The following is a 13,799-nucleotide window of genomic DNA, read 5'->3' as shown; positions in this document are numbered from 1 at the left end:
TACCTATCCGTAATGGATATTGGCCGTCTTAACAAGTTTGTAGTCAGCACAAGACGTCTTGTCGACTTGTAAGGGTCTTTTGATCCGGACTATAGGAGCCGTAGGTATCACAACGGACTGGCGTCTTAAGCTGTCCAAGTGGGATCCCTTCTGGGATCGACCTCCTAACCTAACCTAACCCTAACCTACCACAAACGCGAATATATAAGAATATCAATAAAGAAATAATTCATAATTCCATGCAAAAATTAAAATTCATCGTTCTAATAATTTTTATAGAAACCGAATCCTATGTTAAAACGCTACCCGATTTAATTTCCAATATAAGCCGATGAAAATTTTTTCTTAACACTATTTGATATAATGAAAATTAACAAAGGTATTGATAAAATACAAAACCCGGGCCCACTTATCTAGAATTTTTATGCGTTAGTAATATAATTGAGCAAATTTTTGTGGAATATTTTATTTTTATTACATAATTTTACATTTGAAATTACTTGTAAATGCATCAATTTGAAAAATTAGAATCGTTTTCGAAAAAACTAAAACCTAAGCTTTTTCAAAGAAGTACATACACACTTAAACTGAGTTTTAGTCTCTTTTATTTTTATTCGTTTGCTTTATTATTAAAATACTCATGATTTCTTTTAAATGATCTCATTGCTAAACAGTTATCTGGAAAAATGGATGTGTTGATTTTTTATATATGTTATATTTTGTTGTTTATATAATCCGTAGTTTTAAAAATTTTTATGAGACATATTTTTCTTCAAAATGGTAGGCTTTCACGTTTTGTTTTAAATATTACAAAATTATTACCATCGATCTTCTTAGTATTTATTATTGGTAGTAAAATGTAGCAAAATTCACAAATACTTATTTTTTGTTGTTTTTGGTGGTTGTTTATTTCTTTTTTCTTTTGTGTTTATACTTATTGTATTTCAAAAAAAAAAAATTATAATAGGAGACAACAAAATCTATCCTAATGCATTCAAAAATTGTTTTGATATTTTTAAATGCTTTTTCTTGCTGCTTGCACTCTCGTGTTTGTGCATATGTGCGTGTATGCATGCAGATTTTGCAGATTTGTTGCAGTTCCCAATTTTTCACCCACAAATACCGCTTCTGTTTTAAACCCTACAATTCCCAATTTCCTATGTTTTTTTTTAATTCTTAATTATTAGGATCTCTCAAATATTTTTTCTTCCAATGCATATTGTGTAATTAGATTTCTACATTATTCGTTTACTGCTAAATACATGTATACAATATATATTAGTTTCTTTTAAATAAAATACGATTATTAGTTAATAATCAATTAATCATGATCAAGAATTCAATCAAAAAACATTTGATGACGCTCGTTAAAAAAAAAGAGAAAATAAAAAATCGGGAGTGCGTGGTTTTGCTTTGTTTTACGTGTAATATGTTTTGTATAGGCTTGCTCTTTTAGAGCAAAAGGCATTTGGTCTTCTTCCTCTTCTTAACTTGTAATGCAGCTCTGGTAGCCGTTTCGAAGACATCTCTTACACCTTCCTTAGACTTAGCTGAACATTCCAAATAAGCGAAGGCATTGATTTTCTCAGCCATAGCACGACCCTCTTGAGGCTTAACAGGCTCCTGCTTCATTTTAGCCAGATCCTAAAAGTTTTACTAAGATTACACCTTTATTTAAACAAATTTCGATATCAGAACATACACGAATAGTGTTGGGATCATTTCGCAAATCCTTTTTATTTCCCACCAAAATTATGGGAACATTTGGGCAAAAATGTTTAACCTGAAAATTTTTCGGAATTCGATCAATACGATATTAATTCGAAACAAATAGATAAACCTCTGGAGTCCATTTTTCGGGAATATTCTCTAATGAATCGGGCGAATCCACCGAAAAGCACATCAGAATAACATCTGTATCTGGGTAACTTAATGGTCGAAGTCTGTCATAATCTTCTTGCCCAGCTGTGTCCCATAAGGCCAACTCAACCTAAATTGATAGTATAAAAATTTTAATTAGCGCAAAATATTTATTTTGCTATTAAAATGCTACGGCATACTGTTTATGTAGCAATGTATAAACAAAATATGCACAAATAAAATATAATTAGTAAGAAAGTATTGGAAAATGTTTTAATAAAAAATTTTAGTTTAAGGTTATTTTATGTATATATATATATATATACATTTTGTGACTCATGTGTTAGATATTTGATTTTAAATGACAAGTTTAAAACTAGTATTAAAAAATTACTAACAGTCTTAAAATAAAAAATTACTAAATCTGCTAACAATCGGTTTCATAAAATTAATTCAAATGAACATTTTTTAATATTTAGATTTGATATGAAAATTATCGTAAATAACTTTTTAGGAAAATTGTCGCTCTAACCGGCTGTAATGACATTTATAGAATCACATTAACAACATTTTAAACAAACAAAAAACCTTTACTTCATTTTTACTATGCATGATATGTTCATTTGAATACATAAGATATAAAATACACATTTATACATAAAATACTCTTATTTTTGATATTTATATTCCAACTTACTTGTTTACCATCAACTTCAATATCCGCAACATAGTTTTCAAAAACGGTTGGAACATATACCTCGGGAAACTGATCTTTACTAAATACAATCAGAAGACAAGTCTTACCACAGGCACCATCGCCAACAATCACCAACTTTTTTCGAATCGTCGTCATTGATTCTGCAAAAAATGACATCACAAAATGGTTCACTTTGTTGGAAACAATAATTCTACATATGCTTATATAGTATATGCAACAGTTGATATTGTTAACCGTTTCCATGGTTGTATACATGTAAAAGCATAAAAGCATTTTTCTTGGACAGTAATATTTTATGGCATGATAGGTATTACTAGTCACTTCCATTCTATTCCATGTTATTATTAATACAATCGAAAACATTACCACCAATGTTAAAATTTACTCTTGTTAAAAACGTATTAGCCAATTTCTTGAACTCATTAACGATTACAAGGTATCCATCTAACTGATCGGTTCTGCAACCGCTGCAAAACTCTTTTGGAACCCTTCGCGAAACGGAAGCATCGCGGACGTCATCGCAGCGCCAGCGCATCTAATATCACAATAATCACCTTCATTATTACCACAACTCAACAGTCATTGTCATCGCCCATTCGCAGTTTCCTATGTGGAATTTTTTCTAACCACTCATACCCGCACCCCGAAATATTTGTAGAATATTATTTCCTCATCCATTGACAATTGAAAATTTGCTTCTACTGTTTGAGGTCCACAATTTTCACTTACACAATTTAAAGTGTTTTACTGCCGCACACTCGACAAAATCGACTACTGGGACGAAAAAATTATAAATGGCGCTACGAAATTGCCTTCCTACCAGTATTTTTTTTGTAGGCAAGCTCCTTATTCTTTCAAAATTAAATATATTTGAAATCGTTTTCCCCGATTAATTTATTACTTTTCACACGAACAGCCAGAAAATGATGATGAACAACGCCTTTAAAACACAAGTGACGATTGAAGCCGATCGCCATTCAGTAATGCCAATCAAAACCTATAAATTTACCCCATGAATTATGATTGTAAACAAACACATGATATTCAAAGGAAATTGATAAATATAAAGTTTAAAAGATCTTAACCTATTTATTTAAATGAAATTTCAAAAGTTATTCTAATAGAAATGGAAAATAATTAGTTTCTTCTTGTGACAAAGATTCAGATGCTAGGGCAATTTCTAAAAGAGTTAGCAACAATGGAAAATACGAAGTTAGTCAATGCAGTAAAAAGAGAAAAATACTAGTTATAAAGCTGAATGTTACAAGAAAAAGTGAAACGAATATAATATAATGAAAACAAAATGGCACCTATACGAATATCAGGGTTGATTAGTAAGTGAAAGGACAAAAGTTTGTGCAACACGTAATACTAATAAGTATATACAAGCCTTTTAAACAATATATATAATTATTGCTTGTGGGTTACTACTAAAAATTTAAAAGAAAAACCTTTTTAGCACTAGAACTACGAAGATTTTCCACATACTTATTTCAAATAGGTATCTCTCTCTGAAAATTAGAAGCGTAAGAACAAAATAAGCTATAATATATACACAAATTTAATAAAAATCATTATATTATCGTAAAATATTAAATAGGAGTAACTAGGAAATGGTATAAATAAATGATTCAACCGGTCATTTTGACCGTGAGCCGTTCCCACGACAGTGGGGTCTACGTAACCGGAACCGACCCGGATTTTATCCGGCCAAGGACATATGTCTTTATGTTAAACATATCTGTACATATGTGTATTATCAGATATGAAAACGTAAAATTTTTATATGTTTACTGAATATATAAAAACAATGACCATAAAAATTTAAACCTAGGATTTGCTGTACTGGAGCTGATAACAACATTTGTGATTTCTTTCCTATAAAAAACGGTACAGTTACAAATGAAATTTTTGTGGAGACTTTACAATCGCATTCGTGACATTTGTATATTTTCACCTTTACACCGCACATGACAATTCGCCTTTTTATTCACCTTCTCCCTCATGCATTCGTAAACAAGTACAGTGAGCAACAACAAAGTGTTTCCCGCCGAAACGTAGCATTTGCTTGCGGTCGATTGCAACCTTTGTGGTATTCCCTATAAGAGGAGGTCGACAGTGGATTTCGCCTCAAATAGTTTTCTGACGTCGAGTAAATTGTGTTAGTGGTTTAGTAGTCGGGCTGTGTTTTGCAATTAATACAATTTTGTGGAAGATTATTGTATTATATTAGTCATTATTACTTTATTAGATATAAAATGGCATTCGCTGGTAAAGAAAACCTGGAGAAATTTTCACTGAAGGTGACAGAATTTTGGCATGCTTTTTTTGTAGTACAAATGCGCCGTTTTAGCAATTCAATGAGAGGAACTATAAACATGGTATTTTTTATGTTTTAATTTTTTTTTTTGCAGAGTCCAAGAAAGATTTTGACAGACGTGAATAACATTCGTAAAATGTCCATCGGTGATGAGGAGTTAACTTCAAAACAACAGGATTCAACACCAGTCGAAAAAGTAACAACATTAATTAGTAAGCCTGCAGCACCATTTGACGCAACAATTGAACCATTACTGAAAGAAAATCCACGTCGTTTCGTAATCATGCCGATTGAGTATCCAGATATATGGCAAATGTACAAGAAGGTACGTATGCAAGCTATGGCCAGGATAGACGCATAGATAAATTGAAAGATTGAAAATGAGATTTGCACCGCGACCTAGGGTCACTGCGCCCCGAGACGTATACATAAGTTTGTTAAATAAAATACGTATAAAACAATTGTAACTACCAGCTGTTTCAACCAATTGCGTGTATATGTATGTGATTCTACGTTGATTTGTTCAACCAGTTTTGACGTCGGCGTGATGAGCATGTTTGAACATGTCCAATTTCAAGAGTAATGTACAACTTCGCACCATTATTCTTATTGTTGACAAGGCGGAGGCAAATTTTACTATTAACATGTTTCAAACATAAAATATATATGTACATATACATTATATGATTCATATGTATACATGGTATACTAACCATATCTAGCGCGTTTATTTTAGCGCGCAAAAGATCTCAATATGAGTTGGCGCAAAATAATTCCCGCGCGCGCGTTTATTTACTTCACTTAATTTGTTTGTTGTTTTTTAATGCATTTACTATTTAGATAAAAGAAGTTTTCTTTTAACCTTTATATCTTGAATTTATCGGCAGCTATGTTGGAATACTAACCGTTAAAATATTTGTTAGTGTTGACAAAAACTTCAATCCTATTTATTGGACCATATTTATATATTGCAGGCAGAAGCATCGTTCTGGACAGTTGAGGAAGTAGATCTTTCTAAAGATATGGATGATTGGGCACGTCTCACTGATAATGAACGACATTTCATTTCACACGTGTTAGCCTTCTTCGCCGCATCTGATGGTATTGTGAATGAAAATTTAGTTGAACGCTTCAGCCAAGAAGTGCAAGTTACAGAGGCACGTTGCTTCTATGGATTTCAAATTGCTATGGAAAATGTGCATTCTGAAATGTATAGTATATTAATTGATACGTATATTAAGGATTCGAAACAAAGAAATTACTTATTCAACGCTATTGAGACAATGCCTGCGGTAAAGCGTAAGGCTGATTGGGCACTTGCTTGGATTTCTTCTAAGTCGGCCAACTTTGGTGAACGTGTAATTGCATTTGCCGCTGTTGAAGGCATTTTCTTCAGTGGCAGTTTTGCTTCGATCTTTTGGCTTAAGAAACGCGGTTTAATGCCTGGCTTGACATTTTCTAATGAACTAATCTCACGAGATGAGGGTCTACATTGTGACTTCGCATGTTTAATGTTCCAACATTTGATACAAAAACCAAGTAATGAACGAATTGTTGAAATAATTTCAGAAGCTGTTACAATTGAGCAAGAATTCTTAACTGACGCTTTGCCGGTTAATTTAATCGGTATGAATTGTAAACTAATGTCTGATTATATCGAATTTGTGGCTGATCGTTTGCTTGTCGAACTGGGAGTGGGAAAGGTAATATTGAACCCATTCAGCCTAAGTAGGTAGTCGTGATGAAATAATTTTTCTAATAATCCTTGCAGATTTACAACACACCGAACCCTTTCAGTTTCATGGAACTTATTTCATTAGACGGGAAAACAAACTTTTTTGAAAAGAAAGTTGGTGAATACCAGAAATGGGGAGTAACTGCTAATCGAATGGATAATGTGTTTACGTTAGACGCTGATTTCTAAAGTCGACTTGTACCTTTTTTTTGTACATACATATGTATACCTATATATCAATGTGTTTCTTATTTCAATTTGTAAACATGTAAACATAAAGACTAAAGTATATTGTAATAAATAGACTAAGCTATAAAAATTAAAACCTAAATAAATTGTTTGTAAATAAAGAAGAAAAGGTTTTCAAATCAACCGTATTTCGTTTAAAAAATATCTGCTTGTCGTCTGTCAATTGTTCACTTTTTTAGGTTGGCAACATCAATGAAGCTTCGACTGAAATCAGTTGGAATAATTCGACAGGAGTATACCAAACATACATTATAAGTGGATATTGGTTGCCTACTGCAGACAACTGCGTCGGCAGTTGGCCATTTTTTGTATATTATCGATTACATTATATTAAGCAGGAATGTCAAAAGGAAATTGATGTTGTAGCGGTTATCTGATCCCCGCTTGGGTGGTTAGTTTCAGTTTGGTTGTCGTCGAGGTCATCTAAGGGGAGATCCAGGAAACGAGCTATTTCGACGGGGTCGGACCATAGAGAGAAAGGTGTTAGATGAGTGGGTTTCGTTGGACATGTAAAGAGGTGGTTATTGCCATGCGGAGACTCATTGCATGCTGGATATATAATATATTATATTTGGTATGTCGGGGTCGATCTTGGATAATTGGGAGTTTAACCTGTTACTCTAGATTCTCGTGGCAACTCGAGTTCTTCGTCTGCAAAGAGTGCTGGTTTGATTCCAAGTAAGCCATTAACTGAGAGGGAGTCGTTGAAGGTGTTAATAGCTCCACTGTGAATGACGGGCAGTGCGTGTCTAAAGCTAGTTTCGTCCGAAGCCTGGCCGGCGTACTGTTCGATGTCGTCGATGTAATCAAGGAAAGACCTCGAGATAATCCTAGGAAGTAGCTCCGCTTCAAGCAGACGACTGCAAGGATGGTTTCTGCGAAAACATTCCAGCAGTAACTGCTTGGAGAGGACCTAATTATGTTCCTTAACCGGAAGCATACGGCCCTCACTGTGAAAATGTTTAACATCAAGAGGCATCCTGTAATAGTTCGGAGTGCAGTATTTGGAGACATCTGAAGCTTGTTCGTCTGCGTTTCACTACATCTAGGTGACCATATCTGTGCGGCGTAGTTTATGATCGGCGGGCCGATTGCCTTTTATGTTGTCAACAACATTTCTTTGTCTTTTCCCAATAAGCTGCTGGCTAGCGTTTTGAGGATTTTGCTACGAGTCTGTTTTTTGGCAGATATTGCGGTCGTATGAGGAGTGAAGGAGCACACACATTCCATCAATTCCATTGGTCGAAGTGAATATCGTGCAGTCATCAGCGTACGAGATGATGCAAAATCCACCTGGTAGTTGAGGGAGTTTTATGATAAAGTAGCGTTGTATGATTGACTGTTTCAAAAGGTTTTGACAAGTCCAACGTTACGAGGATCGTCCTCTCACAGGGGGAAGGAGAGTTGTCAGAAGATAAGACTCGCCTTGACCTTAGGTGTTACATTTGATAGCCTGTGCTCCTTCACTCCTCACACTACCGCGATAACTGCCAAAGTACAGAGCCGAAACAAATCGCATGGCACAGCTCATGGGGAAAAGACAAAAAAAGACGTTGCGGGCTACATACAAGGCAATCGGCCTGACATTAACACCTTTACCGACGTCCTCTCAGTGAATGGCGTGCTTGGAGTCAAACCACCACACATTGCAGACGAAGAACACGAGTTGCCACGAGAATCTAGAATGACCGTCGCGCACCTTCGTTCTGGATACTGCAGCAGGTTAAACTCCTATGGACCCCGACATACTAAATATATGTTCAGCACGCAATGAGTCTAACACCTTTCTCCCTATGGTCCGACTCTGTTGAAACATCTCGTTTCATGGGCCTTCCGTTAGATGACCTCGACGAAAAGCTGTGATTAGATAATCGTTTCAACTCGGAAACCACCCAGAAAACGGATCTTGAGTAGTCGACTACAGCATTTTGCGAATTTTGCAGTTTCAATACAATGCATATAAATAAAATATGCTTATTTTATTTCCTATTTAGTTCCAAACCTTTTTAATTGAACAGGTTACCAAAATTTATCTTAAAAATAAAAGCGGAGATCTTAATGAACTTTTCAAGTAATATTTTCTTTCACACTTTTTTGTTGTGAATATATATTAGAATAAAAAATTTGCAATCATCATTAGTTACGTTGTAGCTTTGCCTAGAAGACTAGAATCCGTTAGCATGTATTCATTATATTCCACTCTACTTTTTCCTCCGATATACATACATATGATGTGTTTGATTGGAATTGCATTTAAAAAAGTTTGTTATATACATATAAATATATATAGTACTATAAATACTATTAAAAATGTCTATACCCTTCCAATAATAACAAGTTTTTGAAAATATTTGTAATAGTATAGCAAAATTAACGATAAATGCTCCTAATAGAACTGTTGATATTTTGTAAATTGGTTTGGTTGCTCTTATGGACGTGTAGGCTTTATTTCAAAGGAAATAAAATTGCGGTTATAGTTGGCAATATTTATTATAACAATTGAAGATATGATATTATGATAGAATTCAACTATTGAAATATAGTGTTAAGTAGTACTGGGCTACCACAATAGTTTACACTATGTATCCATACCTTTGGTTAAGGCGAACTCATACAAGATGATAGCACCAGAACAAAAACAAATCAAACATATAAATACCCAACAAAAGCACCAATTTGACAAAATGAGTAATTTTGCAGCGATCATCCTTCATGAAGACACCTTTCCTTTGGCAAATATTGTCTCAATACTTACTCCTACATACATAATTTGATTATGTAACCACTATGTATATAATATTTTAAATGGGCTTATAAAGTAAAGTGGTAACATATTTTTTTCGATAACGATGCGTTGCGCTCAATACCATAACACCATCCTTGATAGATAATGCATAAAGATGATTAAGCATAACATGATTAGGTTCTGGTAGCAAGGTCGGCTCACACTGAAATATTCGTAATTAGTACTTGTAATCAATCATGTCATTTATACAGCTGATGCATCCTTACCGAGAGCGGTGTGTCTTTATTGAGTATCACTTGGAGCAGATGTGGAGGCAATACCGGGGGTCCAGACACTTTTTCCCATGGTTTAGGTTGTGGGACTTCTTGCGAATACTCTTTTTCTGCGTAGTTTGGGGCATTTTCACTATCTTTAGCAAGAGCCTGAAACACTTCGAAATCAGACTGACGTACTGAAACTAAATTATTCTTAATGCCGTCATCGTTTTCGATACTTTTCTGAAAAATTTAAGAAACAGCTTTTACTTTTGAAGCTTTTTAGTATAGTACTGGAATAACAGAATTTTATGTGATTTACATATGTATATCAAAAAGAGTATTGCATTAAAAGGTTTTTAGTCTATCCTATATTATTACTGAAGTCTTTAGTTATCGCTGGTTAATTTTAAAACATTAAACACAGGAACTTACTTTTGAAGCTGATGTAATGACTTACGATAATTAATTAATAACCACATACACATGAACTTCCGATGGAATTTTCGCCATTTTTTCATTCTTAACTTTGAACTTAAATAAATATAGGAATTATTTATTTAGCATGCTCCTTATTATTTTACCACTCCATATTTACTTCCTAATAATTTATAAATTTGCAGCATTAACTCCTAACCATTTACATGCATATAGAGCTAACAATAAAATTGTATACAATCACTTTATTATTACTACGTCTTAATCAAGTCGACACATCTAAGTTTATGTTTAAAATATATATATGTATATGTGTATGTATGTATGTGTGCGACAAGGCCATTCACAAGATTATCCATTGCATATTGATTTTTCACTGTGCAAAACTAATGTAGACTGATTCTAGTATTTAATATTATGCGTACCAATTTAGGATCATGCTTCCATTCTCCATCTACACAAAACTTGTATTGATGATCGCCCTCTGGAAGGTCAATAATAGCCACGAAATTACCATGACTACGTGCCATAGGTATTGGCTTCCATTTTGAAAAGGTGCCAGAAATCATCACATTTTTACCACCACCATCCCAACGTAATACGGTTGGCAAACCCGAATTTCTAGGTAGCTCTATTATGGAGCCTTCATCTTTGTCGTCATTAGAATCAGAAGTTGCATCTTTTACAGACATTATGCTGCCGGAATTACTATGAAGCAGTGTAGTACTGCCTTCTGAAACAGTATTGGCGCGTTTACGAGGGGTGGGTGTGGTATTTGCTTCTATAGTAGCTGTGCTACCGACGGGCTTCGTGTAATATGGCTGATCTTCGTCTTCTTGCGAGGAACCACCGAGCAAGACTGAGCGTGCGTTCTTGTCATTTGTTACGTCTTTATCGAAAGTAAAGGTTTGAACACCACTGCCGCCAATGTCAACGACTACACTCATCCCAGATGTTGCTGAAATCGAATCACCACGTCCAGACATTTCTCGAAATGGAGAGTTTGGTGTTGACAGGTCACTTGACTTATGTCGTTCACGGTTCATACTAGTACTGCCTGCATTGCCCATAACTGGTATCACTTGGTTAAGTGGGTTTTCGCGATATACTAAAAAATAATCCCTATTGATCCAAAACCTTAATTATTGTTTCCTAAATTAGTAAATAACTTGGACGCAAAATATTTTGGCACCTACAGTCTTACTGTCAAATTAGCAGTTTCGTGCTTATTTTTTATTTCGATTTGTAATTTAATAAAATACGACTGCACTTTTATTGATTTGCAAATAAACGACGTAAATTTCGTTATGTTCCGTAAATAAATAAATAAATATGTGTATATATATCTTTATGTAAGAATTAGGTACGAAAATAAAAATAATGCTTTGGCTCGTACAAAATAAGACGTAAAACGAACATGCATCACGAACAGTTTCGTCTTTTTGTGTTTCTATTGTTTACCTGAGGTTTACCTGTGTAAATGGGCATCTCGATAGGCAATTCGAGATTGCTAAAAATCTGAATTGCAAGCAATATTGCCAAGGCTGCACATTACTAATGTTTAGCAATTGATGTCGAAATATATTGTATGCCATACATTGCCTGCTCTGGTTGACAAAGATTTATCGAGAAATCCACTACAATTGGTGTCAGAAGTGGGATTGTCAAATTATTTCCCAAGGAGATAATTATTTGAAAATGGCCAAGTTTAACTATTTAAAAATTTCACAATTAAAAAAGGAACTGGGTCAATGTGGTTTGGCGACAAATAGATTAAAAACTGAATAACCATCACGGTTGTAAGAGGCCATGGAGGCGGAAATTAGTGGAAGAGACAACGAAGATAGAAGAAAAGGAAGAACCTCGCTCATCAAACGCTATGGTCGATATGGATGCAATGTTGCAGATGTCAGCGCAAATGTCCGAAATGTCAACGCAAATACCAACACAGTTTAAAGATACATATGTCGCAGTTAGAAACGTGGTTGTCCCCGCAGTTCGAAAAGTAGTTCGCAGCGCAAGATGCACATATATGAGGACAGGTGTCCTCACAATTATAAGAGCAGGATGCAGGGATATCGCAGGTAGCCTCACAAATAGCAGAAGTGTCCTCACAGATCTCGGAAGAGCGGGAAAAAATTAAAACTGTTTCGTCAGCTTCTGCCAAAATCAAACCGCCATCCATTCATGGTACAGTTCCGTTCCATGTTTTTAAGCTTTAATTCGACAATACGGTATCTTAAAATAATTGAAACGCTGAAGAAAAGTAGCTGCATGGTTCGTTGCATTAAAATAATCTGCAGCGGAGATATTAACGTTGATGGGTGCATTAGAACGACGGTATGGTAGTTAGCACAGAAAGCATATCTTCCAAATCGAGTTGCAAAATCGCCGCCAGAGAGCCAATTAGTCTCTGCAGAAGTTTTATACAGCGATTGAGAGGTTAGCTCTATTAACTTATACACATAAATCCGTGGAGTTCATCGAGGACACGTAAATTCAGAACTTCGTTAATGGAATACGAGATTACATTACACGCTTTGCTGCATTAGAAAGACGGTATGGTAGTTAGAAGTCAGAACAGGATTATGACTTATAGAAATATGGAGGTGCCACTTATGTTCGGTTATTATAACAAGTATAACATTAGACGAGTGATAATAGCAGAGATTTCCCTAAAATCAGAAGCAGTTATTTGGAGAGAAATAGATGGAGATTATAGGACAAACAGGTTGTGGGTTGTTGAAGCCACAGAACAATGTACACCAAACATACTTATAGGCAAAACCCTGTCTATGACAAGACAAGATAAACGTGTTGTAGTAAGAGTACTTAATGAGTAAAAATCATCAATCAAACTTTCCAAAGGAGCTATATTAGGACAGTGTCAGGAGATTGAGGCCATGATAAATTATGAAATACGACTTGAGGAAGATTCAATGGGCGAAAACGACATATCGACCGAATTAACAGATGGACCCAGGAACTAGTGGCAGACCATTAAAATAAGGCTAAACAACTCCTTCTAAGATACACAACCATATTTTTTAAAGACGATTCCAAAGACGATGCCAAAGCTGGGGAGTATTTTATTAACAAAGGTGATGCAAAACCAATCCGCCAGGTGCCTCCAAGCGTTCCCTTAGCAAAACGTGAAGTCAGATAATACGTGAAATGAGAGGAAGCGACGTAACCATCAGCGAGTCCATTGAGTTTACCTGTAGTACCTGTGAACAAGAAAGATGGCAACATGAGGTTCTGTGTGGACTATGGAAGGTTGAATAATGTAACGAAGAAAAACATTTATCCAATACCTAGAATCGATGACACGCTGGAATCGTTATCAGGCACAAAATGGTTCTCAATACTTGATTTGAAATGTTGTTACTGGCAAGTGGAGGAAAACGAAGAGTACAACGAAGACACTCAAGAACTTTGAGTGAAATAAAGAACAGGAAGTGGCTTTTCAAACTCTGAAG

At 35.0% G+C, this 13,799-nt stretch overlaps 3 protein-coding genes across 5 annotated transcripts; 1 reads left to right on the top strand and 2 right to left on the bottom strand.

Annotated features, from left to right (window-relative positions):
* Positions 1–588: 588 nt before the first annotated feature.
* On the bottom strand, positions 589–3,553 carry Rho1 (ras-like GTP-binding protein Rho1). 2 transcript variants are annotated; one of them, XM_014229843.3, is made up of 5 exons: positions 3,399–3,553; positions 2,558–2,718; positions 1,841–1,990; positions 1,703–1,783; positions 589–1,644 (listed from the first exon to the last, which is right to left on the bottom strand). In XM_014229843.3, the coding sequence occupies exons 2-5, from the start codon at positions 2,711–2,713 to the stop codon at positions 1,453–1,455; spliced, it is 579 nt and encodes a 192-aa protein (XP_014085318.1). In that variant the 5' UTR covers positions 2,714–2,718; positions 3,399–3,553; the 3' UTR covers positions 589–1,452. The 2 variants fall into 2 exon arrangements, with proteins under 2 accessions (XP_014085318.1, XP_014085305.1); XM_014229830.3 differs by having other exon boundaries at positions 3,308–3,529.
* A 1,130-nt stretch (positions 3,554–4,683) lies between these two features.
* On the top strand, positions 4,684–6,958 carry RnrS (ribonucleoside-diphosphate reductase subunit M2). Its single transcript, XM_014247591.3, has 4 exons — positions 4,684–4,881; positions 4,993–5,223; positions 5,873–6,601; positions 6,670–6,958. Exons 1-4 carry the CDS (start codon positions 4,837–4,839, stop codon positions 6,820–6,822), a joined length of 1,158 nt encoding a protein of 385 aa, XP_014103066.1. The 5' UTR covers positions 4,684–4,836; the 3' UTR covers positions 6,823–6,958.
* Positions 6,959–9,353: 2,395 nt separating this feature from the next.
* On the bottom strand, positions 9,354–11,738 carry alc (5'-AMP-activated protein kinase subunit beta-1). Of its 2 annotated transcripts, XM_036367879.2 has the most exons (4): positions 11,517–11,738; positions 10,746–11,457; positions 9,895–10,125; positions 9,354–9,830 (listed from the first exon to the last, which is right to left on the bottom strand). In XM_036367879.2, the coding sequence occupies exons 2-4, from the start codon at positions 11,388–11,390 to the stop codon at positions 9,684–9,686; spliced, it is 1,023 nt and encodes a 340-aa protein (XP_036223772.2). In that variant the 5' UTR covers positions 11,391–11,457; positions 11,517–11,738; the 3' UTR covers positions 9,354–9,683. The 2 variants fall into 2 exon arrangements, with proteins under 2 accessions (XP_036223772.2, XP_014103079.2); XM_014247604.3 differs by having other exon boundaries at positions 10,746–11,738.
* Between the last annotated feature and the right edge of the window lie 2,061 nt (positions 11,739–13,799).

This window comes from Bactrocera oleae, chromosome 4 (assembly GCF_042242935.1).
Source record: "Bactrocera oleae isolate idBacOlea1 chromosome 4, idBacOlea1, whole genome shotgun sequence".
Classification (NCBI taxonomy): Eukaryota; Metazoa; Arthropoda; class Insecta; order Diptera; family Tephritidae; genus Bactrocera; species Bactrocera oleae.
This window is presented reverse-complemented; position numbering and strand designations above follow the sequence as displayed.